Genomic DNA, 27,190 nt, shown 5'->3' with positions numbered 1-27,190 from the left:
TTTTTTCACCTCCCTATTTCCGCTCAGTTACGTCTAGTTAGCTCTAATTAAAGATTCCTGGTGAAAGAACAGAAAGAAAGAAAAGGTGGAACGTTCGGAACGTCAGCGAGATTGTTGTAATTGGCTGTTGAATACACTCGAGAATTCTAATAGTTCAGAATTTCAGGAGCATTGGAGCAGAAAATTTAGCGTACCTTAGGCAAAAGCGGGACAGCCTTGTAGCTAAGACGTAGAATATTCTCAAAGATGTGTAAAATCTGCTAATCCGCACTTGGCCAGCGTGGTGGACAGTTACCTAAACGCTTCTCATTCTGAAAGGAGACCTGTGCTTGAGCCGGCGTTGATGATGATGATCATGACACCTTAGAGTTAGACAGTTGTCCCACTGTCGACGATCAGCGAGAAACAAGTTGAATGAAAATCTAGAAATGAGTTGGCGAACAAAGCGAAGCGAGTGCGTAGTTGGGATAGATTTGTCGCTGTGCTATAAGCGAGTGGGTAACCACTCGTCGCGGGCGGGTAACCACTCGTCACACATTAATTAATTCTTTATTTACCAACCCCCGACCCAAAAAGAGGGGTGTTATAAGTTTGATGTGTGTATCTGTGTATCTGTCTGTGGCATCGTAGCGCCTAAACGAATGAACCGATTTTAATTTAGTTTTTTTTGTTTAAAGGTGGCTTGATCGAGAGTGTTCTTAGCTATCATCCAAGAAAATCGGTTCGGCCGTTTGAAAGTTATCATTTTTTTTTCTAGTTACTATAACCTTCACTTGTCGGGGGTGTTATAAATTTTTAATTTACACTTGTGTACATTGTGCCACAGTACCTACTAGTTGTACCTAAAGATAAGAGAGAAGGGTTTGGTATACCACGCTGACACAGATTGGCAGACTTTACACACATTTCAGAACATTACGAAGAACACTCAGTATGCTGGTTTCCTCACAATGTTTTCCTTTACCGTTAAAGCTACTGATATTTAATTACTTAAAACGCACAAAGCTCCGAAATGTTAGAGATGCATGCCCGGAATCGAACTCCGGACTCTCCGACTAGCCGGCTGACGTATTAACCACTAGACTATCACAGCTTTTCCATACCGATTCAGGTATCTTAATAATTTGTTTGGTCGCAGGTCGAACACCAGTGGGAGAACTTTGTGGCCACCATACAACCTGAGGGTTGGAGGGTGCGCTACCATATCTACTCCCCAGGGTTGAAGCCGGGGGGAGGGCAACAGCATCGACCCACTTTATCCAAAAATGGTACGGTTCTCTCTGTATCCAATACAATCTGATCCGCCAGCCTGTATGCGCCCGTTACTGGACCTTCAAGGCCTTTTCAAGAGCCCGTCACCAAACATGGTCCTCCGCATTCCTCATCCACCCACTACCCACCATCTTCAGGTCATCAGTCAGGTGGGGGTCGTCCTACACTGCGCTTACCGGTACGCGGTCTTCACTCCAGAATACCTCTGCCACATTAGTCGTCGGTTCTGCAATTTCACCCCGATCCGTCCAGTAGTTTAAGCTGTGCGTTGATAGATCAGTCTGAGTTACCTTTTCCTTTTATATATTTAGATTTTTATGCACAGGTTGCTACCTCGTCCGGCTCTTCTACCTTGGTGCCTGGCGCTGCGTGTGGGTGAGTGACCTGGTGCCAGTGGACGCCACGGACTCTCCTCTCCTGCCGTTCTCTCCGCTTCTCTGCCAGCCGCCAACAAAGCCAGGCACCAAGCAATCTCGCGTTACTGTTATTTCTAAGTTCGTGCATCTCTGGCCACTGCTGCTTTGCAAGGTTATCCTTCTTCTTCTTCTTCTTCTTCTTTATAGTCATTGCTGTATTTCTCATTTCTGAGAGTCGTGGATTTTTTCATTAATCTCATAATGTCAAGAGTTCTCAGTGTGAATTGCCAGATCCTTCCGCATACAACTCACTAAGAGAACGAGATTTTGATTCTTAGGTTTTACAATCATTATCAGATGCTGATAATTTTCATGGGCGGCGGTAATTACGTCCCATCAGGTAGGTAACCCACCAGCTTGATTGCTCTTAATTTTTATAAAAAAAGATCCTATGTAATTTTATAAAAATATTCTTTACACCAGAAATAAATAACCTAGTAATAATAAAAAAAATTGTTGATATCCGAAAACATAGCAAAATTACAAATTATCTCACTATTTCACGACGCTGAAGATTACTAGTTGAAGCGGTTGTAATACTTTGAGATAATAAACTAATAAATCCTTAACTCTCGACATCAATTCGCTATAACCACAAAACCTCGTCTCAGTTGCTCAACTTGTTACCGACTCGACGTAACAATCCCTAAGGCATTTATCTATTGCGATACGCTCGATACGAATACCTCAAGAGTATACTATGTATAGGTACCCTTATAGGAGGATCACTTTGTTGTCTGTCTGTCAAGATCCGTCAAGGGAATCAAAATGGGTAGGTAACTCTCGTTGATCTAGAATCCTGAAGTTTGGCAGTGGTGAGGAGTTAAGGCTTATTTCAAACTTTGCGGTGGTAGGACATTGAAATCCCACCAAAAACATTTCATGTATAAAGGTTGCCAAGACTCACAAGTGCATAAGGTTTTCATTCTTAAAAAGTTATGAGATCTCTAGTAGAGCAAATCCCCTAGCTAAGCTTAAATTTGTGCTGGCCATGGGACCTATACCAAGTCCAAAGTCTCTTAAATGCTCTTGACTATATATCACATTTATAACAATAAATAACAAATAACTCTACTTACAAGCTCTGATTCTACAAACCCTACATCTTGGTTAAAAAAGTACGGCTTGGCTGTTTACTGAGCGCAAAATCTTTTCTATCTATACTAATAAATAAAATTGGAGTGTCTGTAATTTCGAAATAACTACCTCATATTAAGCTCATATTATGGTTATTTGAACGATACCAACACTGAATAACACGTTTTTAAAATTTTTGTCTGTCTGTCTGTCTGTTTGAAAAGGCTAATCTCCGGAACGGCTGAACCGATTTTGACGGGATTTTCACAGACAAGTTGAGGATTGACCAGGGCGTAACATAGGCTACTTTTTTAACCGACTTTCAAAAAGGGAGTTGTGTTTTTCTACCTACGTACACCGAAATCTCCGAGATTTCTGAACCGATTTGCGTAATTTTTTTTTTAATCGATAGAGAAACTTTGCGACATTGTTTCATAAAAAATTTGGAGTCCAACTCCTCAATCCTGATGCTGCAGGGGATCTGACCAATCCACGCGGGCGAAGCTGCGGGCATCAGCTAGTATAAAATACAATTTTAGTTACAAAATGCACGCATCTACGTCTCGGACCTTATTCTGAATTCTGTGGTAGCAATAACAATCTGTCAAAATAGAAAACACGCAGTACCTACCTAGATAAAATTCAAGAAGTAAGTGGGTACTAAATAGTAAAGCCTAGAGACACCCAGTTACACTGATTTATGGTTGGTAACGAACTGGGGGCTATTCGCTTAATTATAAACAAAGATCGGTGATCCTTTGTATTTTACACTGATGTATAGTTTGTGGAAGGTCGCTTTTGGGTAATTCCAAATGTTTTCAATATTCGGCTGAAATATCGGTGACGATAGCGATAAGGTGATGGACGGACGGACGGACGGACGGACGGACGGACAGACAGACAGACAGACAGATAACAAAGTGACCCTATGAGGGTGCCGTTTTTCCTTTTGAGGTACGGAACCCTAAAAATAGGCTCAAACTTTTGAGGCTATGAGTTTTGTTTATCTTTTAAGCAAACTAAGGAAAACTAAAGTATAGATGTTAATAACGCAGCGTATGTAGTCTCGAGCCATTTCCATTATGTTTAGCTCAAACGCCTGCGCTCATGAAACATTCATGACGCATTACTGTTTAATTGCTAATCAAAATTGAACAGGCGCTCCCTAAAGCCAGCTACGTCCATCTTGAAGACTTAGGACTTTATCACACTGCCTGACATTACAAACTTAACCTTGATTTTTGACTAAAAGCGGTGGTAGCCCAGTGGTTAAGACATCGTCTGTATTCTATTCGAGAGGTCGGAGGTTCGATCCCGGGTGCGCACCTCTAACTTTTCGGAGTTATGAGCGTTTTAAGTACCTAATTATATATCACTTGCTTGAACGGTGAAGGAAAACATCGTGAGGAAACCTGCATGCCTGATAGTTCTCCATAATGTCCTCAAAGGTGTGTGAAGTCTGCGAATAAACACTGGGTCAGTGTGGCAGACTATGGCTTAAACCCTTCTCATTCTGATAGAAGACCTGTGCTCAGTAGTGGGCTGGCGATCGTTTGATCATGATGATAATTGACTCGTTTAAGTATAAAGTCGTTAATTTATTGGCAAGAACTTTAATAGAATCCGTTTACCAGTTTTTGAGCTTGGCTTTACATTATAATTTGTAGTGATAAGCAAGCTTCAAGCTCAATCGCACTTTGCTTTATGTATGTAGTTGCCAACAGATGCCCGCAATTTCATCGGCGTGGATGTAGATTTTCAAAAATCCCGTGGGAACTCTCTGATTTTCCGGGATAAGAAGTAGCCTAATACCACTCGCCAAGTCTTCAACTATATCTATGTAAAAAAATCAGATCAATCCGTTGCCAACACCAACAAACAAACACACTTTCGCATTCATATGATATCACACTAATATTATAAAGGCGAAAGTTTGTATGTGTGTGTATGTGTGTGTGTGTGTGTATGTTTGTTACTCCTTCACGCCAAAACTACTGGACGGATTTGGCTGAAATTTAGAATGGAGATGGATAATATCCTGGATTAGCACATAGGCTACTTTTTATCCCGGAAAATCAAAGAGTTCCCACGGGATTTCAAAAAACCTAAATAACGCGGGCAAAGTCGCGGGCATCGGCTAGTAAATAATAATATGGATAGTGATCTACTTTGTAAATATTTTTTATAGGCGCTGCTGAAACTCGCCGCGCCTGATATGAATTCAGATGAGGACACTAATTTGGAAGATGAACCAATGCCGGAGTTTGATGTGTTTCACGCCTTAACTGGGGCTGTGAACATAACCTATACTTTTAAGGGTAAGTTGTTATAGTGATCTGTGAGGACTTCGCCTGTGTTGGTGTCAGCTGGCGGGCGTGCTCTGCCTTTTTGTATAGTGTTTTTTTTTTTAAACTGACTGGAAAGCGCTCTAAGGGCGTGCCGTGCGTATGTCGGCGAGCGCCGGCACGGACGGGGTCCATACTTGTATAGTTTAACAAGTTATTGTTACAAATAACTACAAACTTGACATTGGCTAATCTTTGTGTAAAGCCAGACGAGAGAGGAAAAAAAAGGGTAAGTTTTGTATTTGATGTTATGTTAACCCTTAAATGCTATCTCACCTGACACAGCGTTGCTGGTAAAGTTTTTCATGTTTTTTATTTTTTTATTCAGATACAAGTTAGCCCTTGACTGCAATCTCACCTGGTGGTAAGTGATGATACAGTCTACCGCACCGCTTGGTGGCATGGTTTTTGATAGGGTGGTAGGTAACTAGCCACGGCCGAAGCCTCCCACCAGACCTAGCCAGAGAAATTATTAGCCGCGAATCGATCTCGGGACCTCACACAAATAAAATCACAGCGCTTATCACTGTGCCAGGGAGGTCATCAAAAAAGTGGTTACCTGCTAGCCACGGCTGATGCTCCTCATCATTGTCAAACGATGGATACCCACAGCTGGACATAGGTTTCTTGTAGAGAGTTCTACGCCACGGTCTTGCACCGCCTGAATCCAGCGGCATCCTACTCCTCGTTTAATGTGGTCCATCCACCTAGTGAGGGATCTTCCAGCGCTGCGTTTCCGGAGCGAGGTCGCTATTCTATTTGAGGTTCAGTTACCCGGCTGAGTTATTGTGGGCTCTTCTCAGACCTGGGCGCATTTGGAACCCTCGTAGCTTTAGTTTTAAGTTTACGCTAGTAATTAATTATCACCACTATCAAAAGGTGTACAACAGTATCTACTTTGAATAAATGATTTTGAGTTTGAGTTTTTGAGTTTGTTAGAGCTTATAAATCCTCAAATTGACCCCGCAGAGAATCGAACCCAGGACTTTCCCGTTATAAGACCACTGCACTAGAGAGGTTGATTAGGTGCGGCACAGCTTTTTCAGTAGGATGCTAGCCACAACCGAAGCCTCCCAGTTGAGTCCAGACAGACTTGAACAGCATTAGGGAATTCTAAATTCCCTAATTTACTCCACTGGGATTCGAACGCGGGACCTAGCTTATATGAATATTGCGTCACGGAGATTTTTTTTTCACAAAATATTATTAGCCATGCTAATCGTGACTAATATTCTCCTTTCCCCTCCAACTAAGCGCAAAGCTCTGTTAGGAGTAGGTACGACAATAGTGCAACGGGTGGGGTTTAAACCCGCGCCGATCTTTTGGAATTCAGTCCGCTCCTTAACCGTTGAGCTATTGAGACTCTAACAAAACGCAGAAGGAGGTTTTACGTACGCAATAAAATAAAACGCTTCAACATAAGTTGATTGATGCGAAGTTGATACGCAAATATTGCCTGGCGCCTTTCTAATCAATCACTCTCATTGATCAAGTTAACTCTTGCCTACCTGCCGCCTTTGAGAAAGTTAACAGGCAAATTAGATTTGCTCCGACACGTGAATAAGTCAATACAGGAAACGAGGTACGAGGTACGAAGGTACTAGGTAGCAACAAAAATAACTGCAAGTATATATTTTTTTATTTACATACATAATTACGTATAGTAATAATTGACAGTTCTATGAAAAACTTACATATAAATTAACACTAAAAAAATATATTAAATTAAAAACTAAAATAAATTAAATCTAATGACCGATTCACACCAATTGCGTATGCAGACGTAAACGTGACACGTGCGTAGACATAACTGCACGCATGACGTCTACATGCAAGTTCGCGCCACGCCAGCGGTATGCCATGTTTCATACATTTCCATACATTACAACGCAATGGTACACGCTACGTTTACGCTTACGCAGCCGTGTGAACGAGCTTTAAAACCTCACTGAGACTACCCGCAGCGAGGTATTTACCTTAGATGCTGGCAGCATTACTCCTTTGGATGGCCAAACTAATTCATTGCCCAAGGTAGCTGTTAGCTCTCGGGTCCCTGGTTGACTCGCTAACCCTTTCCGAAATTTTCTCAAAAAGAGCTCGAGCCTCCGGGCCCCACGGCCCCAAGGTCTCCACGCCAAAAGGCACAATAAAATTAATTTCCAGGTTTAAAATAAATTGGCTTAAAGTAACTCATTTTATACGTACCTACTATGTTTCTACAATTACTAAGTAATTCAATATTGAATTACTTGTAATGAGGGAAGGTTACTTTAAATATTTAAGAGTGGTACAACACACTACGAGCTGATTTTACGAAACCTCATGAGCTTATTGAAACCGAATAAATGCGAAATTGTGTCCGTCTGACTGTTTGTTACTTTTTCACGATCCATCCATGTCGACCAATTTTGAAAAAAGGCACAGGCTTGCATCCCAGAAACGGACATAGGTTACTTTTACTCCGGAAGAAATATAATAAGAAATAGGTAAGAATTTCCAAGAATTAGAAATTAGAAAATGGGTACCATTGGCCCCTATAATACGGGCTATCCTAGTTTAGAGGCTAGGAATCCACGAAACGCATGTACCTACATAAGACAAATAAATTTTCATTTCATTTTCATGTTTTTAGATCCTGATCGGGTATGGAACCTTCTAACATCAGAGGTCCCGATATTTTCGTGGGATGATGATGATGAAAGCCCCACCAGTACAGTCAAGTCCAAAAGCATCAAGAAGCAGCCCACTAAAGAGACTGCAGCAGTGAGGGTAAGCTGTTAAACGGGGTTTGTCTTGTTTTATGCAAATAACCGGCCAAGTGCGAGTCAGACTCGCGCACTGAGGGTTCCGTACTCGGGTAATTTTCAGACATTTTGCACGATAAATTGAAAATTATGCATAAAGGTAAATAAAACTTTGTTTTAGAATGTACAGGTAAAGCCCTTTCTTATGATACCCCATTTGGTATAGTTATCTTACTTTGAAAATTGAAAATACTAATTACATAATTATATTATTTTTTGTTCATGAACACTTTTTTTGTGATGTAACTTCAAATTCACGGTTTTCGGATATTTTCCTTTACTTGTGCTTATAACACATACCTACCTGCCAAACATGATTCTAGGACAACGGGAAGTACACTATAGGTTTTCTTGACAGACACGACAGACGGATGGATGGATGGACAGACAGACAACGAAGTGACCCTATAAGGATTCCTTTGTTTGAGGTACTGAACCCTAATAATACCGTTTTCTTATCGTAAACGTTTGGTTAACCAGCGCGGTTCCATGACGACAATTCTCATCGAAGACACGAAGAATTTTCCTTCCTACGCTCTCCCGGGAATCACTCCAGGGCATGAGATGAGTATGCTAGTTTTGATGGCCAGGGATCTACCCTTGAAGAAACCTTTGCCTGAACCTGGTATGTGTCGAATATTATCGCTAAAACGCAACATAATATTATATTATCTTACTTTAATCAAGCTTAAAATATGCCCAATCCACAGCCCCTTGCCTCGGACCTATTTCTTTATACGCTAAGAGTTGTTGGTCTATTTTCTACAATCCTCTATACTATATAATATTATAAATGCGAAAGTGTGTCTGTCTGTCAATCTGCTAAGTTTTCACGGCTCAACCACTGAACCGATTTTAAAGAAATTTGGTACAGACTTGGGATACACCCCAGGGAAGGACATAGGCTACTTTTTATCCCGAAAAATAAAAGAGTTCCTACGGGATTTCAAAAACCGAAATCCACGCGGGCTATGCTGCGGGCATCCTCTAGTCTATACTAATATTATAAATGCGAAAGTGTGTCTGTCTGTCTGTCTGCTACCTTTTCACGGCCCAACAGTGTAACCGATTCTGTCGAAAGGTACAGGGTTAGCTTATATCCCGGGGGCGGACATAGGCTCCTTTTTAACCCGGAAAATCAAAGAGTTCCCACGGGATTCCTAAAAACCCATCCGCTTAACCGATTTGTATGAAAGGTACCGAGGTAGCTTGCGTCCCTGTAATTGACATAGGCATTTTATCCCGGAAAAACAAACAGTTCCCACGGGATCTTTAAAACCCTAAATCTACGCGGACGTAGTCGCGGGCATCCTCTAGTACTTAATATGTTTTGATTTATATGAACTAAGCAGAAAATTCATAAAATAATAAAATTTGAGCTTCTCAAAGATGTTTTGCTTCAGACTGTTATTAATAGTTTTGTAAAAATCCAACACGAAGCCAGAACTTTCCGGCTACCCCAGCCTTATTTTGGCACATAGCTATGACACCTTTCTTTGCAGATGTTCAATTATGGAAAACATTCAGATGGGTGGACTGGGCTCGACGGCATGGATTGTACGAAGCATTTGACTGTCCACGCACAAGATTCTTGAAAGTGAACGGTCTTATGAAACTCTCGTATGCTCCGCACTTATTGGATGTTCAGAGCACTGAGTCGGTAATTGTTTTCAGAAATTTCAACACTCTGTCAAGTGCAGGAGTTTTTGATAAATCATCAAAAGGATAAGTGTTCCCTTGGTGTGTGTGGCGGTAACTTTACATTCGCTTGCTTGTTTGCTTATCACAGTTCACACTAATGTATGTGTGTGTGTGTGTGTGTGTGTGTTTGTGTATGTTTGTTACTCCTTCACGCAAAAACCACTAGACGGATTTGGCTGAAATTTGGAAAGGAGATAGATAATATCCTGGATTAGCACATAGGCTACTTTTTATCTCGGAAAATCAAAGAGTTCCCAAGGGATTTCAAAAACCTAAATCCATGCGGGCGAAGTCGCGGGCATCGGTTAGTTAATGATATTATTAAAATATCTAAGTATCTAATTGGGGGCACGAGTTTGATTCATAGACGTCGAAAGATAACATTTAAAAAATTGCAGATTACATACCAATTCAGAGAAGAACATGACAAACCTAATCAACCACCAAAGAAGACTGTTAAGGAACTGGCGGCCATGGCCACGTCAGCCACTGGTCAGCAATTACAGAAGGATGAATTACGGCAATGGGTGTTATATGGGCCGGTAATGATACTTATTAGCCTAAGCCAAAGCAAAAAGAGAGTTATAGTCTTCTCATCATCACCAGACCAGTATTTCTCTCAGAGTATAAATCTATAAGCCACTGTCCACCACGCTGGCCAAGTGCAGATCGGCAGACTTCACACACCTTTGAAGTTATGGAGACGGATATTTCCTCACGCTGTTTTGCTTTACCGCTTGCGATTTCGCTTGTGATAAAACAAGTGATATTTTTCCCAATAATGTTCTCCAAGGTATATGAGTTCAGCCAATCCACACTTAGTTCGTGTGGTGGACTATCGCCTTAACCGTTCTCAGAGGAGAGAGCCCTGCTCAGGAACTGACTGACTTCATAATAACTGTTGCATTACTTACGGTAAGTATAACCTTTTTTCAGCTACAAGGATCAATAAAAAACATCAGCATCACATACTACCCGTCGATGTATCAATTTGCTTCGATAGCCAGCAATCCACCATCACGAATATCAAAAGTACCTCAAAGCAAAATGGTGGACGTGCCAGCACCAAAATCAGCACCTTTGTACCTCCAAATCGACGGACCAAATGAGAATGTCTTAAGGATTTCCTTAGCCATGCTCCATCCTCGAGTACTCTTCAACTGTGGTGTACCCATACTTGATTTTATAGAGCCAGCGTATTTGATACTGGAGGTTTTTGAATGGTTTGTGGACTGTGAACTGCCAGTAGCCAAAGCGTACGTAGAGACAAGAGAATACAATTCTGTAGAGATTGTACTGCCTCCAGGACGACATTTTTGCAGGTTAATTTATTAATCAATTTGATTAGATTAGAATCTTCAATGAGTGTGTCGTACCGGGACTGACGTGTGAAGCGGAAACTTGGACACTAAGGCCTCAATCATACGAGAGCTTTTTTAAGGTCCGTTAAAAAGCGTTCAAATAGAACAAATGCATTCCCAAGTATTCACGTCAACGCTTTTTTTATCGCGCACTGTTGCATTTTCATCGCGACGCCGGGTTTTAACGCAACGCTTTTTTAACACTCGTATGAATTAGGGCTAACAGTTAGTCTCGTCCACAAATTACCACCCACCGGGAAGTGCAGGTCGATCTCCAGCCCGCTGGACCAATATAAATACCAATTGTCATGGATATAACTTGAAAATACATAAATTAACTGATAAACTTTACTAACGTAACGTAGTTTCATACAAACTTTCATCCTCTTAACTCCCTTAGTGGTAGAAGTTTTCAATTCTTAGTAACTATCTACTTCATAAAAGTAACCTATTCACATAATTTCAATTTTTTTAACCCCATCGGATTAGGCTGTGCGTTGACAGATCAGTCAATCAGGGCGCCTTTTTAACCCTCGACCCAAAAAGAGGGGTGTTATAAGTTTGACGTGTGTATCTGTGTATCTGTCTGTGGCATCGTAGCTCCTAAACTAAGTGTCTCTACTTGCGTGCTGTATTCGTGCGATAGTACCAAAACACGGCTACTGTTAAAATATTCAATGAGAAATATTTGAAGTGAAAATTATTTTTAACTCCTGACCCAAAAAGTTATAAGTTATAAGTTTTACGTGTGTATCTGTGTGTCTGTGTATCTATCTGTCTGTGGCATCGTAGCTCCTAAACTAATGAACCGATTCTATTTTAGTTTTTTGTTTAAAAGGTGGCTTGATCGAGAGTGTTTTTAGCTATAATCCAAGAAAATCGGTTTAGCCGTTTGAAAAAAAATAAAAAAAAAAAGTTATCAGCTCTTTTCTAGTTACTGTACCTTCACTTGTCGGGGGTGTAATAAATTTTTAATTTACACTTGTATGTGAAATAAATTAAAATAATCCGTAAATTGTTAGGATCTGGGTGCACTCCCGCATGAATTGGCACGCCATGTTTCTGTCGGAGTCGTCATTATTACTTGGAACGCGTGATGTGGTTCAGTGTGCGGCAGTCAGAGAGTGCCCTTGGGCTTCCCGTTTCCTTTCAAACCTCGGCACTGCGTTCTCTAATTGGATACGAGTGAATAAATCCAGTCTCAATATGGCGGCGAATGAAAAGGATTTTCTAAAGTAAGTTTATATGTGATCTTATTTCACTTTAGTCACTAAATAATTAAAAAAATGTTTAGACACTACGGTGAAGGAAAACATCGTGAGGAAACATGCATGCCTGAGACTTCTCTATAATTTTCTTTATGTACGAAGTCTGTCGGACGGATGTTACATCCAAAAAAGTGCGGATCTCCAAAAATTTTTTTTGAAATGAAAGAGGAGAAAGTTCTGAGTTTATACATATAAATATAATGCAATATTAAAATATACCAAGGGCCAAAAACATATATGTTTTACTATACATCAGCGTTTATTATGAGTAATCGGGTTTTAGTATTGAACTTTATCTTGATTAAAATAACTCTTTTAATTTTTGTTTTAATTTAGTTCAATATTTTTTTTGGAGTATCTTTAATTTCAGAGCTTATCAACCAGATTTGGAGTGGGACGCCAAAGTAGTGGGTTATGATAAGGCCTTAATTCACTGGATGTTCAAACAAGCATTGCAGTCTCTATTGAGTAAAAGACTCTCACCAAACGAATTTCGCGCAGTATGCACAGTTCTTAGGTCACACTTCTGCGATCCTGACTTCGGTATGCCACCAAAACCTAAGCCCCCAAAATCTTTAAGAGCCGTCGCTGATATGGATCCTTGTGATTGTGTTATGCCTGAAGTAGAAGAGGTTGAGGCTTTGGAAGAAGAAAATATGACAGAAGAACAGGTTATTTATTTCCACCTACATAAATGCTTCCGATTTCGTCAAATTCTAACTCTGCCAATCTGCACTGAGCCAGCGTGATAGACAATGGTCTAAACTCATCTCATTTTAAGAGAAGACCCGTCAATCATGATCAAGAGAGATCATGATGAAAGAGATTTAACAATTTTAATTTGAGATATACGTAAGCGCTTACCACAATCTTACCAAGACTGTTAAATTAACCTTTAAAAGAAAAGAGGTGATTAGAAAGAGATAAAGATTCGAACATCTAGTAAAATAAGTCGCTATACCTACTATACGCTTATAGTAGTAAATATATTATAATAGTAAATGTAGTAGCATTCGTGTGATGATCGCGAAATCGCGCTGTATTCGGACGACGACTAAGTATGAAATAAACATGACTTTCTTCCTATAGCTATATGATATTAAAACTGTACATGTACAACGTTATTGCAGGTTACTGAAGAAAAACCACTAATAGATCTAGAAACAATGAATAAGCTGCTCAGCTCTCCTGAGCCACCTTCCACTTCCCAAATCTGTGACCTCGCTACTGAAGAGCTGCCATGTGGTGTACTGAAAGCTGAACGGGACAAAATTATAAGAAGACACGAGGCAGCTACATGTATTCAGGCGCATTGGCGAGGCGCTTGGGCAAGGAAGTGCATGACTGATCATTTGTTGATTACAACTGATGTTATGAAAATGGTCAGAATATATATTTTAGTGGTCCGTACTCACAGGCCACCAACGTGACCCTATTATACTGAGCCTCTGCTGTCCATCCGTCTGTCCGTTTGTCCGACTGTTTGTCAGTGGGCTGTATTTCATGAATCGTAAATAGGTAGAGGGTATTTTCACAGAGTGTATACGAGTATTTGTATTTACCGCTATAGCAACAAATAATCAAAATTTGTACGTAATACTGATTCAGAATACCTATTGAATACATTAATTTATTTATTTGGTGTGTAATCGCACCTAAGATTAATTTCATACCAGAAAAGTTGTGTCACCAAGCGATTTGGCTTTCCGGTATGATGCAAAATATAAACCCATGGCCTTATGGTTATCGGTTTATGCCATATTTCTTCAAAGTTAGCCCCCACCTATGGTTAGGTATCGGTTCATGCTATACTCCTTCCTAGTTAGCTTACTACCATCTTAGAAGTTCATCATCAATAACCAGAAGCAGCTAAAACTAACATCAATAAAATTTTGTTTTGAACCAACTGATCTACCATACTGTTCTGAGAGATACCTTATACCTTAATACATTATTCGCAGATTATGGAGAACGCCTTTGGAAATTTGGAGGCATTATCAGCCTTGATGAATGAATTCTTCCTGATGTATCCTGGAGCAAAATACGCCTACTCTGTAGCATCAGCCCTTTCTGGAGTAATTGGACTCCATCAGTACAATGGAACATCGTCCATCACTTCTAAATGTAAATATCAAATATTCTATTACCATCATAGTTTTTACCATCATCATCCGCATTCATAGAAAACAATGTTATACTATATCTCTATTTGTCGGCAGTTCACGGGTAGTAGTCAGGTTTTAGTGCCGTTTAACTTTATCTTGTTCCTATAACCCAAGTATGCTCTTTCACTGCACGTTCATCTTCCATCCTCTCTAGTTGTTCAAGCGAGAGGAGTCTCGTGGATTTAGTCTCTCCAATTATATGTATATATTAGGTTGGACTACGAAGTATTACATCTCTTGATTCTTTATTTACCTACTACGATAATTGTTTTATTTAATTTCAAAGGTAAATGGATCCCATACTTTCAAGGGGTATTCTACTGTCATGCACCAGTAAAAGTACATCTAGATTTGCAAAGCTCTTTACCGTACTGCACCGTTGCTGTCTACGACAATGATGATGGGAAACAGATGCCGCAAGTTTATAACGCCCATATTACTTTCCATTTTGAGCCTAATGACAACGGGTAAGTCTTTCTTCTTTTTGTTCTTCTTCCATTTTATTTCCTAAAAGTTGCCAGTTGCGACTCTAAAGCACATACCAATAGATATTCAGGTATCTTCCATGATTCTGTAATGGCGACCTCCAACCGGGAAGCACAGTGTTGTCAATCACTGATTTTGGACCACCATTTAGCTGGAGATCTGCCTCTCCCTTCTTTATTTATGTTATGGCTTCTAGTATCAAAAAACTTAGAAGATACACTTAGAAGTACAGAATTATATGACTTTGCCCTAGACCTTTGTACTAAAAATATGGAGCGCCCTTACGGCATCAGCCCCCCCCCCCCCCCCCCCCCTCTTAATATAGTCTAACGTGATTAGTCATCTTCTAGGTAAACGCGCGCCATTTTATTATCAATTGCCGGTAATTCTTCAGGCAAGCGCTATTCTATAATTCTTTCTATAATTTTTTTTCAGATACACCATAATGGGTCACGGTACTCTAAACGAACCACCAGATACTAGTTCTGAGGTCAACTGGCAACTGACAGTCCTCTCATCCACCGCAGATGTCTTCCACATCTGTGACAATGATATAGATTCGTGCAAAGAACTATACTTGCCACAGTCTAACAAGTTGCATATAGATGAAGTGTTTATACCGAATAGTAGGAATATCCTTGGTGGAGTTCAGATATCGGTGCAAAGGCAGGAGTATGTTAGTTTCAGGGCAGCTGCTACATCACCTGAGGTAATTTAATTTTTTAGGGTTCCGTATCCAAAGGGTGCCAGCGGTTATTGTGGGTATATGGGTTTAGTTGTTACTAAACCTCCGCTGTCTGTCCGTCCGTCCCTATGTCTGTTAGCGGGTTGTATCTCGTAAACCGTAATAGGTGGAGTTGAAATTTTCACAGAATGTGTATTTCTATTGAATATAATTGTTGTAATTGTAAATAATAATTGTAAATTGAACACTTGAAAAGGGCAACCGCCGAGTTTCTTGCTGGTTCTTCTCTGTAGGAGCAGCATTCCGAACCAGTGGTAGATTATTTTGACGATTCAAAAGCACTTGTAAAAAGTTTATTTGAATAAAACTATTCTAATCTATTCTAATTCTAAAAATTTCAAAATGGCCGCTATAAAAAAGTGTCATTTCTTATACGATGATACGGAACCCATCGTATGCGATTTCCGACTCGCACTTGGCCGATTTTTTTTTTCTTCAATATTATCATATTTTGTTTTTTAGCTGGAAATGGAAGCAATCCTCTACTCTACCTCGTCAGAAGGGGTTTCACAAGAATTGGGAAGATGTTCGGGCATCGGCGAGTTGTACTGGCCTTATATTAAACTTGAATCAGCTAATGTGACTTTTAGTTCGAGAAGCGTAAAGATACACTCAACGGCAAATTTTTCTTTAGTAAGTAGGTACTCATCCACCCACTTCCCGCTATTCTCTTAAGGTCGTCAGTCCAGCTAAGTGGATGGATGAGGAAGGCGGAGGATCGTGTATGGTCGCGCTCTTGGGAAGGCCTATGTCCAGCAGTGGACGCAAACAGGCTGATTGGTTGATTGATTGAAGCAGGTACTAGATGATACCTTCGACTTCGTCCGCGTGGATCTAGGTTTTAAAAAATCCCGCGGGAACTTTTTGCTTTTCCGGCAGTTGCCTATTGTCAATTTTCGGGATTCAAGCTATCTCTTTTCCTTCTATATAAATCGTTTAAACGGATGGGCTTTTAAAAGTCCCCTGGGAACTCTTTGTTTTTCCGGGATAAAAAGTTACCTATGTCCGATCCCGGGATGTCAGCTGACACTACCAAAATTCATCAAAATCGGTTAAACTGCTGGTTCGTGAAATGCTTGCAGACAGACTGACACACAGACAGACAGACACTTTCGCATTTATAATACACGGTGTATCCAGACTGCTAGTGAAAACTTTGTGTTATTTTTATACTACCGTAACACAATCCAATGCCAATAACTTTATTAAATAAATTGTCTTATTTTGTAGTTTAAGTGATTTAGTATTTTTCAAACCCGCAATGTATATCATGCAGAATTCGAGTATTAAGACGTATCGGATCAGTAGTGAAGTAGCCTGTTTGCTTTCAAGTTGGACGCAAGATCTTCAGGAAAATTATCCTTTTAGCAACTTATAACTAACTTATAACTTCTTTTTAGACGCATTATTAAGGTTTTTACTTACTTACTACTTTTACAGGTTCAGAGAGACGCTGTATTTGCAAGTGCCCGTTCACTGAAGACACATAAGGCGGGCGGAAAAACAAAATCGACGACCAAGGTTCACATTTTTATATAATTTCGTACTTTCAAACGAGACACAAAGTTATAATTTACTCTAGAAAAACATCAACTTGATAGAATTGTTCATTTCGTTTTTTTTTTTTTTTTAGATAAAGGATGTCAAACCATTGGAGCCGAAGCAGTATACAATTAAGTAAGCTTTAATCTAAATATGAGTATTATATAAAAGGAAAACTGACTGACAAACTGATTTATCAACGCACAGCTCAAACTACTGGATGAATCAGGGTGCAATTTAAGCAGGCTGCTGTAGGTATATTATGACGCAGACATCCGCTAAGGAAGGATTTTTGAAAATTCCAATCCTAAGGGGGTAAAGTAGCGGTTTGAAATTTGTTTGAACTTCGTCTGCTTGGATCTAGATTTTTTAAATCCCGTGGGAACTGCTTTATTTTCCGAAATAAAATGCAAGATGCAAGCTTCCGAGATGCAAGCTTTGTCTTTGCCAAAATAGGTTACGCAGATGGACCGTGAAAAGTTAACAAATAGACGGACGGACAGCCAGACGGACAGACAGACAAACAGACAGGCATTAGTATGGATAAGCTTGTTAAATAAAACATTATCATCATCAGAGTGATAGCACCTAACGGATGGCCGCTGACGCTCGATCAGTGGACTAGAGTAAACGAAGTACGTAATATGCACGAGGAGGAAAAACTGGATATTATAGCATCAAAAAAACCAATGTCGAAGGATAGGGTTAGTACTTAGTACGATTTTTTTTTTCGATGTATGTTTGTATAGAAAATACCTCCAAAGAGAGCTGTTGGATGTAAGAACAGTTAGAGACCCTATCAGATTCCGTGTGTTTGAACCGCGGCTCGATTGCGTTAGAATGACAGCTACAATGTCACCTCTGATTGGTTGATGTTCGCTCACTATTGGCTACAATGCATTGTTGCAACAGGAATAGAATAAATTCAGCCAATCACAACAACAGAATGTGAAAGAGGATTTGTATTATAACCGACCGAACTGCGAGTGGTCACTAGTCAGCAGTAGTTACAAAGCAGAGGGAGATAAATAGAAAATTATTCTTCGTATCAGGGTGGATCAGCAAAGGACAAAGTACTAGCACTTCTATACCAACCACAACCAGGTGATGCTTACGTGGAGCTAGAATGTTCTCTGGCGGCTGGCGGAGGATCCCAGGCCAAGCGTGATGATGAAAGGGATCTGCAATTTGCTGCTGAGAGAAAGAGTTGGGATATGCATGAACCAGGGAGAAATTTAAGAGGATCCCAGATCAGGTAAGCTATTAGTGACTGATCACCACCCTTCACTTTCTTCGCACCAGGGTGGATCAGCATAAACAAAGGACTAGAACTCCTCACTGATCATATCCAGGTGATACTTACGTGGAGCTAGAATGTTCCCTGGCAGCTGACAGAGGATCCCAGGCCAAGCGTGATGATGAGAGGGATCTGCAATTTGCTGCTGAGAGAAAAAGTTGGGATATGCATGAGCCGGGGAGAAATTTAAGAGGATCCCAGATCAGGTAAGTTATTAGTGACTGTTCAGCCTATACTTTGATCTCATCAGGGTGGATCAGCAAAGGGCAAAGCTCCAGGACTTCTCTACCAACCACAACTGGGTGATGCTTACGTGGAGCTAGAAAGTTCTCTGGTGGAGGATCCCAGGCCAAGCCTGATGATGAGAGGGATCTGCAATTCGCTGCTGAGAGAGAGAGTTGGGATATGCATGAGCCGGGGGAAATTGCAGAGGATCCCAAATTAGGTAACTCAGGGTGACTGGAAGAAGCGTTTTTACCGTTAGTTATTCCGGAATATTTGTGATTAATTCCGGAAGTTGTTAAGTTCCGGAAATGACTTTTAATAGTGGAGCCACATTGCAGTTATATAATTTTATAAATCGTACTGTGTGTGTTACATAATATTAACAATGCAGAATATTGCTCCGTAATTAAATTACTCATATTTCAAAGCTACCATGGTATAATTATTTATACTTTAATTAAACTCATGTTTTACAGGAAAGATTTCAGGGCGGAATTCCTCGAGATCGCGCTGCAACCGCCCTCCCCAAGCTTACGGACTGTTACGGAGGTTAAAATTATAATTAAATTCTAAGTAGATACGTAATATTTTCTGTTAGACTTTTGAGGATAATAGTTTTAATTTTAGTAAATTATCAAATGAATTTCATGATGTTTCAAGGCGATATTAGAAAGACTTAATCTTATCCATACTTAATATTATAGATGCGAAAGTATGTCTGTCTGTCTGTCTGCTACCTTTTTACGGCCCAACAGTTTAACCGATTCTGACGTTTGGTACAGGGTTAGCTTATATCCCGGGGACGGACATAGGCTACTTTTTATCCCGGAAAATCAAAGAGTTCCCACGGGATTCCTAAAAACCCATCCGCTTAACCGATTTGTATGGGTACCGAAGTAGCTTGCGTCCCTGTAATTGACATAGGCAGCTTTTTATCCCGGAAAATCAAGCAGTTCCCAAGGGATCTTTAAAACCTAAATCCACGCGGATGAAGTCGCGAGCGTCCTCTAGTGTGCCTATAGTAATTATGCATGTCTTGTTGGTGAAAAAATGTGGTTTTATTTTTCAGGAAACTTACAGCGAACTGGAAGGAGAGCAAAAAAGTAAACAATTAATTTCAGAAGATATTCGCCTTTCTCCTAATCAGCAAGGGCCTACACCTGTGACTGAAAGTGAATGTAAGTGATCACAAGTGGTTAAAAAGACTTTAAAAACCCCCGATTGCGGTTTACATCTTTCGCAGCCCGCACATATTATGGCGCATAAAATCCGCCATTTAGATTATTTATACCCAGTTACACTCGCGGCATCAAGACGAAACTAATGGATGGACGATAATAAAGTTTTATTAAATTTAAAACCGTTCATTTATTCTAATAGATTTTAACAAGCCCTTTGAAACCACGATACTTTGTCAGTGAATTTGCATTTCGCAACTGGCTCGAAACTTTGTTTCTACTGAGTTTTAACTAAGTCCTATGACTCAACTTTAAAAGTGTATAATAGTGGCCTATGAAACCAAAAGACTCTAGTTTCCTTTTTTCCTTTTGAGGTAAAAGGAAAAAAGGAACCCTAATAGGATCACGTCCTTGTCTGTCTCTCTGTCTGTCGTCCGTCCGTCCGTCGCTAGGCTAGGATTCACTAGAAAGACTAAAGAAGATAGGTACTCTGGCTCGATAAACCCTTCACTACAGTTGCGCGAGTGGTGTAACTCTGTGATTCAAGTGTGAACAGCTAAGCAAATAAACGGGGTGCTATCGAACTTTGTTTTTGTTTTCATGAACCCTACACACCACCACCGAACAGACCGTTCATATTTTGAAGGAATTTTGATATCTAAATAAGTATTTTGCAAAAAGTACTCTTAGTTAGTACGTTTATGCGTATTACGAATTATACATTTAAAAAAAAAAAAGAATATTAGCCATGCTGATCATGACTAATACTCCCATTTCCCCTCCAAGTAAGCGTAAAGCTTGTACCAGGAGTGGGTACGACAATAGTGCATGGGTGGGGTTTGAACCGCTGACCTTTCGAAATTCAGTCCGCTCCTCAACGGTTGAGCTATCGTGGCTTTACATTGTTTCTATCTTTTACATTGTTTTTATGTGTTACGACTTTTACATTGTTTCTTTTAGTTCTAGAAAATATGTCAACCGAAAGTGAAGAAGAAACGAAATATCTAACAATGCCTGAGCAATTGAAAGACAAATTCATACCGCTCTACTATGTCCCGCTGTGTACCAAAGAAATTGAGGAAGAAAGGTAAAAATAAAGAATTTTCTAAAAAAACACTGGAGTGAACACTTTTTAGTGAATGTAATTTTAATTTTTAATACTACAATTAATTTGAAAATCCAAAAAAAAGAGGTACTTAAAGTTACATAGTTTTAAGTTTTCACTTCTATCGGCAGTTTTTTTTTTGTTGTCATTTGTCATTTGTTTTGGTGTCATTCTACCCACTTGTCCCCTGCCGTCATGTTGGCACCACTGTTTTATTTGCTTTATTCCTTAGAATTTAGGGTTTGCAATGTGATTTGCAATGGTGCCAACATGACCGGGAAAAAGTTAAAGTGAACAGTCGGTTCTTAAGCTATTATAGTTATAGTAAGCGGTAAGAGATTTTGTCTAGAAAGGGTATTTTCACCCATGCCTTGGAAGACTCAAATAATTCGTGATGGTAGGAAATACTGACACCGGAATAATATATGTAAAATAAAATAAAATATATAATAGATATGTTATCCGAAAGACCTCGTAAAAACATAACAATACTTCACAGGGTTATCTTAACCCCACAACTGCTAGAAGAGGCCCAGAAGACCCGTCACATCGACAGAGAGGCGGCTTTACAGCGCATGCGTGACTTGCAGGCCTACAATGAGACGTATGTGCTGGGGAGACAGAAACACAGGTGCCAACTGCTGGAGAAACTATTTGTTGGTAGGTTTTTACTTCAAACCGCCTCGTTGGTATAATGGTTAGCATCACAGAACTCAGAAGTTTTCCTAAATCTGTGGTTAGCATGTTCGATTGTGGATTATGTGATTGTATTATATACGCCAGCCACAATATTGAGACCTTCGAAATAACAATGAATAAGCAGCTTCTAGGCAAGAGCGCTCCACCTTAATCTGCATCATCACCAAATATTTCCATTAGATTACACCATGGGTTATTCAAGGGGCAGACAAACAAATTCCTGAAAATCCAGCAATGCATTGGCGGTTCCTCTGGTACTCCAAATATTCATGGGCGGCGGTAATCACTTAACATCAAGTGACTTGCCTACTCGTTCGCATGCTATTTTCATTTTTTTTTAATGTATTTGGTGTAATTGAAGTCAAGTCAGGCGAAGATAATATAGGTAGTTAAAAATTAAATAATGGAAAAGGATCAAGACCGTCAGCAACAAGGAATACCATGCAAAAAACAATTATTATTAGTGTAAATTAAAAATTTATAACACCTCCGACAATTAGTGAAGGTTACAGTAACTAGAAAAGAGCTGATAACTTTCAAACAGCTGAACTGATTTTCTTGGATTATAGCTAAGAACACTCTCGATCAAGCCACCTTTCAAACAAAAAAAAACTAAACTAAAATCGGTTCATTAGTTTAGGAGCTACGATGCCACAGATAGATACACAGATACACACGTCAAACTTATAACACCCCACTTTTTGGGTCGGGGGTTAAAAACAAATACAGGGAACTTTTAAGGACGATGATCTATACGTCTCAATGGAATCGAAGCTGGCACTAACAACCCCACTAGAACAGCTCGAAAGTGGAAGAACGTGACAAGATGGCTGCTACAGACCAACTGCTCCCACTTCATGTGCTCCTAGTACTTCACAAACTTTGATAACGACTTGAGTTCAGTGGTTTAGTTTCAGTTGTAGATCTTGTTGTATTAGGTTTTATTAACCCCCGACCCAAAAAGAGGGGTGTTATAAGTTTGACGTGTGTATCTGTGTATCAGTGTATCTGTGTATCTGTTTATGGCATCGTAGCTCCTAAACGAATGAACCGATTTTAATTTAGTTTTTTTGTTTGAAAGGTGGCTTGATCGAGAGTGTTCTTAGCTATAATTCAAGAAAATCGGTTCAGCCGTTTGAAATTTATCAGCTCTTTTCTAGTTACTGTAACCTTCACTTGTCGGGGGTGTTATAAATTTTTAATTTACGCTTATTGTGTTCGCGTTAATGAACTTATGAACTCTTTGTCCTACAGATTCGCAATGGAACCCAGAGTTGTCCCAAGTTCTAGAAGAAAGAGATGAAGCGATCGCTCGCGAAGCTCTCAATCGCACTCTATCTGCAGCTACAAAGAAGAAGATGGAAGCCAAAAAAAAATAGAAGAGGAGAAGAAGTAGAGAAACTTTTCCCCAAACACATGCTAAAGTAGTTTCGCGTTCAATGCTGGTTCACCTGCGAAAATTCATAACTTCAATTAAAAATGTAGGCATAGAAGAAATATGATAAGTGTCTTTTACATTCTTTGGCTTCAGTCAATTTTTAGGATTCCATAAATAGAAAGAATCCTTTTATTGATACTCGGAGCAAAATTGTCCTTTGTATCATATTATTTTCATGTTCAGTTTAGGAAACAGGACATTGTACGGAACTCAACTGTGCGAGCCCGACTCGGTTTTATTTTTCTCATATATGTTTCTCCTATTTTCCCAAGAAGTAGTATTTGTTAATTTTTAAGTGCAAAACTACTTTTAAGTTCCTGTTAAGATTTAATTAATGTAAGAAGATCCAAAACCTTACGCAATAAAATATAAAAAGTTTGTCTTGTTTTTTAATAACATATCCTCATCATAACTATTCCACATCCTTCCGTACTAATATTATTAATCCGAAAGTGTGTCTATCTGTCTGTCTGTCTATCTGCTAGCTTTTTACTACCCACCCATTGAACCGATTTTGACATTGGTACAGAATTAGGTTACATTCCGGGGGACGTACCCATGCTACTTTCTGTCTCGAATATCCAACTCTGATATATCAGATATTTATATCTTTGTGGTCTTATTAGCGGGAGGTCCCGGGTTCAATTCCCGCGCAGGGGTTTGGAATTATATAATTTCTAAACTGGTCTGGTCTGGTGGGAGGCTTCGGCCGTGGCTAGTTACCACCCTACCGACAAAGCCGTGCCGCCAAGCGATTTGGCGTTCTGGTACGATGCCGTGTAGAAGTTAAAGGAGTACGGGTTTAACAAAATCTGCCATACCCCTTCCAGGTTAGCCCGCTTCCATCTTAGACTGCATCATCACTTGCCACCAGATGAGATTGCAGTCAAGGGCTACTTGTATCTGAATAAAAAAACTGTGTATTTTTGTAAGGCTGAGAACTCTCTGCACAACAAACCATAAAAATCATCCTTTGTAGAAAATCATAAACTACACTTAACTTAGACCGCAACTAAAATGAAGCGTTTTCCTTATTCCTATATGAAAAAAAAACCATGAAGTAGGGTATGTGAGTGCAATTAGGCGACTCTTGTATCCTGCAACGCCGCTGGCCATGGCGGAGCACCATGTTACGATGACGCTTCACAACCATCTTACTAACATAAACGCAAATGTTTGTACTCGTATGTATGGGTGTATGGATGTTTGTTACTCTTTCACGCAAGAAGTACTGGACAGACTTGGCTGAAAGGAATGGAGATAGATCATACCCTTCCCTTTCACTTACGACCAGTTACGATGCCGTGTAGAGACCAAAGGATTATGGGTTTAATGAAAAACTTCCGCTTCCATCTTAGATTGCATCATCACTTACCACCAGGTGAAATTTCAGTCAAGGGCTAATTTCTATCAGAATAATTAAAAGAGAATAAAAAAACTCCCTTATAAAACTTTGTCGTCCGCTGACATGACATCGCCAGTTAAACTACTTTTCATCATAGTCGGTTCAAATAATGCTCCACGAGTTTGAAGAGATGGTGCGACATTTTACAAAATACCTGCATGGTTTTCTAGGGGTTCCTACACCATCAGTATCATCTCAACCCATCGTTGGCCTACTATTAAGCACCATTTCCTCTCAGAAAAGGGTTTGGGGCATACACTAACTACCACGCTGGCTAAGTGTGGATTGGCAGACTCCACATACCTTCGAGAACATTATGGAGAATTCTCAGCATGCAAGAAAGTGATACTTAATTTCAAAAGCACATGCCCGATTCAAAGTGAACAATTCAAAGTGCATGCCCGAGATCGAACCCCCGACCGACCTCCGGAATAGGAAGCGGGCGTCTATAATTCGTATATCGTATTTACTAAACTACTAGATGATACCCGCGACTTCATCCCCGTGGATATAGGTTTCTAAAATTCCCATAGGAACTATTTGATTTTCCGGATAAAAAGTAGCCTATGTGTTAATCCAAGATATAATCTATCTCCATTCTAAATTTCAGCCAAATCCATTCAGTAGTTTTTGTGTGAAATTAACAGACCTACGCACTTTCATACAAACTTTCGATAAAATAAATAGCTCCTCGAAATGTTCAACCAGCTCTCAAACTAATATGTTCAGCTGGTAATTATGATCTCGGAGCTGGTGACAGTTTGACGTTGCATAGATGGGCGTTGCTTTTACGAGATTATGAAGTTACTCGGACGTTTTAATGGAACTCTCAATTCATGAAGCTTTTTAAAAGCTTAGAGCATCGACAAACATTTATCTATTGAAAGACCAATTTCTTCGATTATAATAAAATGATTTTTACATGAAACTGAGTCAATCAGCATGAAAAAAAGTTGATTTTATGTTTTTTATGGACCACTCACGCTTGATCGAAAATTTACTATCCCAAAATTGTTTTCACAAAAAGACATGATTCCTGCCCTGAGACATTTTCCCTGTATCTCTTATGGTTTTGGATTTCCCCGTACTGCCCTAGTTGAAAAAAAACTATGTTTATTAATATAATCCATATATTTATTATAATTTAATCTATTTATATTAAACAAATAAATAAAAATAAACGGAATAGTAATAGGGATGCAGCTGACAAAAAGAAACGGAAAAAACAATTTTTTCCTGTTTGTTTTTGCATGTTTTTCATGTTTTCATGTTGAAGTAAGTAAGGTCTTCGAATAATCTCGTCTGTAAAGAAAAATGTTTGCTTTAAAATATTATTTCCTTTTTACTCTTAGATGTTACCAGAACATCTTTTCCTTGGAAGCTTGACTTATTAAATAACAAACTGAAAAGGAGAGGAACCGCTATGATGAGTCTCGACTCTCAACCACTGGACGCCTTTGAGGCAATATGCTTTAAAGTTGACTGAATGAAGTATGAATATCTGTTTCATTATTTAACCGACTTCAAACAATAAGAGATTCTTAATTTTATCATCATCATTATCAAGCTATAGATGTCCACGGCTGGGCATAGGTCTTTTGTAGAAACTTCCACACGCCACGGTCTTGCGCCGCTTGAATCCAGCGGCTCCCGCCGAATCGTTTGATGTCGTCCGTCAACCTGAAACTTCGGGTTGGGGGGTCTAGAAACGCTGCGCTTTCTGATGCGAGGTCGCCATTCTAGCACCTTGGGGCTCCAACGTCTATCGGTTATCGAACTATGTGCCCTACCCAATGCCAGTTCAGGTGCCCTACCCAATTCCAGTTCAGGTGCCCTACCCAATGCCAGTTCAGGTGCCCTACCCAATGCCAGTTCAGGTGCCCTACCCAATGCCAGTTCAGGTGCCCTACCCAATGCCAGTTCAGGTGCCCTACCCAATGCCAGTTCAGGTGCCCTACCCAATGCCAGTTCAGGTGCCCTACCCAATGCCAGTTCAGGTGCCCTACCCAATGCCAGTTCAGGTGCCCTACCCAATGCCAGTTCAGGTGCCCTACCCAATGCCAGTTCAGGTGCCCTACCCAATGCCAGTTCAGGTGCCCTACCCAATGCCAGTTCAGGTGCCCTACCCAATGCCAGTTCAGGTGCCCTACCCAATGCTAGTTCAGGTGCCCTACCCAATGCCAGTTCAGCTTCGCAACTAAACTTGTTGAGCTATGTAGGTTACTCTGGTTCTCCTACGAATCACCTCATCTCTGATTTGAACAAGTATGCGGAGGCTGTACATTGCTAGCCTAAGGAATCCTCTAGCACTATGTATGAGGCCTACTTAGGTACTTACTTAATGTAATATATCTCTCTATGTATGCGTTGTATTCTCCTTGTTGAATTTTGTGTCTCCTTCCTATTTCACATAGTGAAGGCGGCACAACATTCAGCAAGGAAGAATACAACGCATATATACAGAGAGAGGTATCACATTAAGTAAGCAAGTAAGTAGGTACCTAAGGTATCAAAGGTAAAAGACGTATACGAGATATTTACCTACCTAAGCATACTTAGAAATTATCAGTTCCAAGTTTACGTCTCATCGATATGTAGGGGCGCTTTTTGACGTCAGTGTATGAGATTAGCTCCTCTATAGCCAACATCTCAGTGCGTTGA

The 27,190-nt window shown here is 40.0% G+C and overlaps 2 protein-coding genes across 2 annotated transcripts in view; both read left to right on the top strand.

Moving 5' to 3' along the window:
* LOC123871602 (androglobin-like) overlaps positions 1 to 23,395 on the top strand; it is a 28,915-nt gene extending 5,520 nt beyond the window's left edge. The window contains exons 4-28 of the mRNA XM_045915494.1: positions 1,139 to 1,268; positions 1,598 to 1,800; positions 4,954 to 5,083; positions 7,743 to 7,879; positions 8,395 to 8,539; positions 9,417 to 9,574; positions 10,014 to 10,157; positions 10,552 to 10,937; positions 11,999 to 12,211; positions 12,615 to 12,915; positions 13,375 to 13,626; positions 14,206 to 14,368; positions 14,696 to 14,876; positions 15,331 to 15,604; positions 16,103 to 16,273; positions 17,081 to 17,161; positions 17,274 to 17,317; positions 17,760 to 17,886; positions 18,235 to 18,331; positions 18,580 to 18,685; positions 19,181 to 19,253; positions 19,774 to 19,882; positions 20,843 to 20,969; positions 21,487 to 21,647; positions 22,941 to 23,395. Of these exons, the coding sequence (XP_045771450.1) occupies positions 1,139 to 1,268; positions 1,598 to 1,800; positions 4,954 to 5,083; positions 7,743 to 7,879; positions 8,395 to 8,539; positions 9,417 to 9,574; positions 10,014 to 10,157; positions 10,552 to 10,937; positions 11,999 to 12,211; positions 12,615 to 12,915; positions 13,375 to 13,626; positions 14,206 to 14,368; positions 14,696 to 14,876; positions 15,331 to 15,604; positions 16,103 to 16,273; positions 17,081 to 17,161; positions 17,274 to 17,317; positions 17,760 to 17,886; positions 18,235 to 18,331; positions 18,580 to 18,685; positions 19,181 to 19,253; positions 19,774 to 19,882; positions 20,843 to 20,969; positions 21,487 to 21,647; positions 22,941 to 23,065 (4,038 nt within the window). The 3' untranslated portion in view covers positions 23,066 to 23,395. The remainder of the gene's footprint in view (positions 1 to 1,138; positions 1,269 to 1,597; positions 1,801 to 4,953; positions 5,084 to 7,742; positions 7,880 to 8,394; positions 8,540 to 9,416; positions 9,575 to 10,013; positions 10,158 to 10,551; positions 10,938 to 11,998; positions 12,212 to 12,614; positions 12,916 to 13,374; positions 13,627 to 14,205; positions 14,369 to 14,695; positions 14,877 to 15,330; positions 15,605 to 16,102; positions 16,274 to 17,080; positions 17,162 to 17,273; positions 17,318 to 17,759; positions 17,887 to 18,234; positions 18,332 to 18,579; positions 18,686 to 19,180; positions 19,254 to 19,773; positions 19,883 to 20,842; positions 20,970 to 21,486; positions 21,648 to 22,940) is intronic.
* A 2,927-nt stretch (positions 23,396 to 26,322) lies between these two features.
* On the top strand, positions 26,323 to 26,730 carry LOC123872062 (nematocyst expressed protein 4-like). Its single transcript, XM_045916192.1, has one exon. It carries the CDS (start codon positions 26,323 to 26,325, stop codon positions 26,728 to 26,730), a length of 408 nt encoding a protein of 135 aa, XP_045772148.1.
* Positions 26,731 to 27,190: the final 460 nt, after the last annotated feature.

The sequence above is a fragment of the Maniola jurtina genome, chromosome 14 (assembly GCF_905333055.1).
Source record: "Maniola jurtina chromosome 14, ilManJurt1.1, whole genome shotgun sequence".
Classification (NCBI taxonomy): domain Eukaryota; kingdom Metazoa; phylum Arthropoda; class Insecta; order Lepidoptera; family Nymphalidae; genus Maniola; species Maniola jurtina.
This window is presented reverse-complemented; position numbering and strand designations above follow the sequence as displayed.

Coding starts and splice junctions, on each gene's coding strand:
- LOC123872062 (XM_045916192.1), top strand. CDS start 26,323: ATGCCAGTTCAGGTGCCCTACCCAATTCCAGTTCAGGTGCCCTACCCA.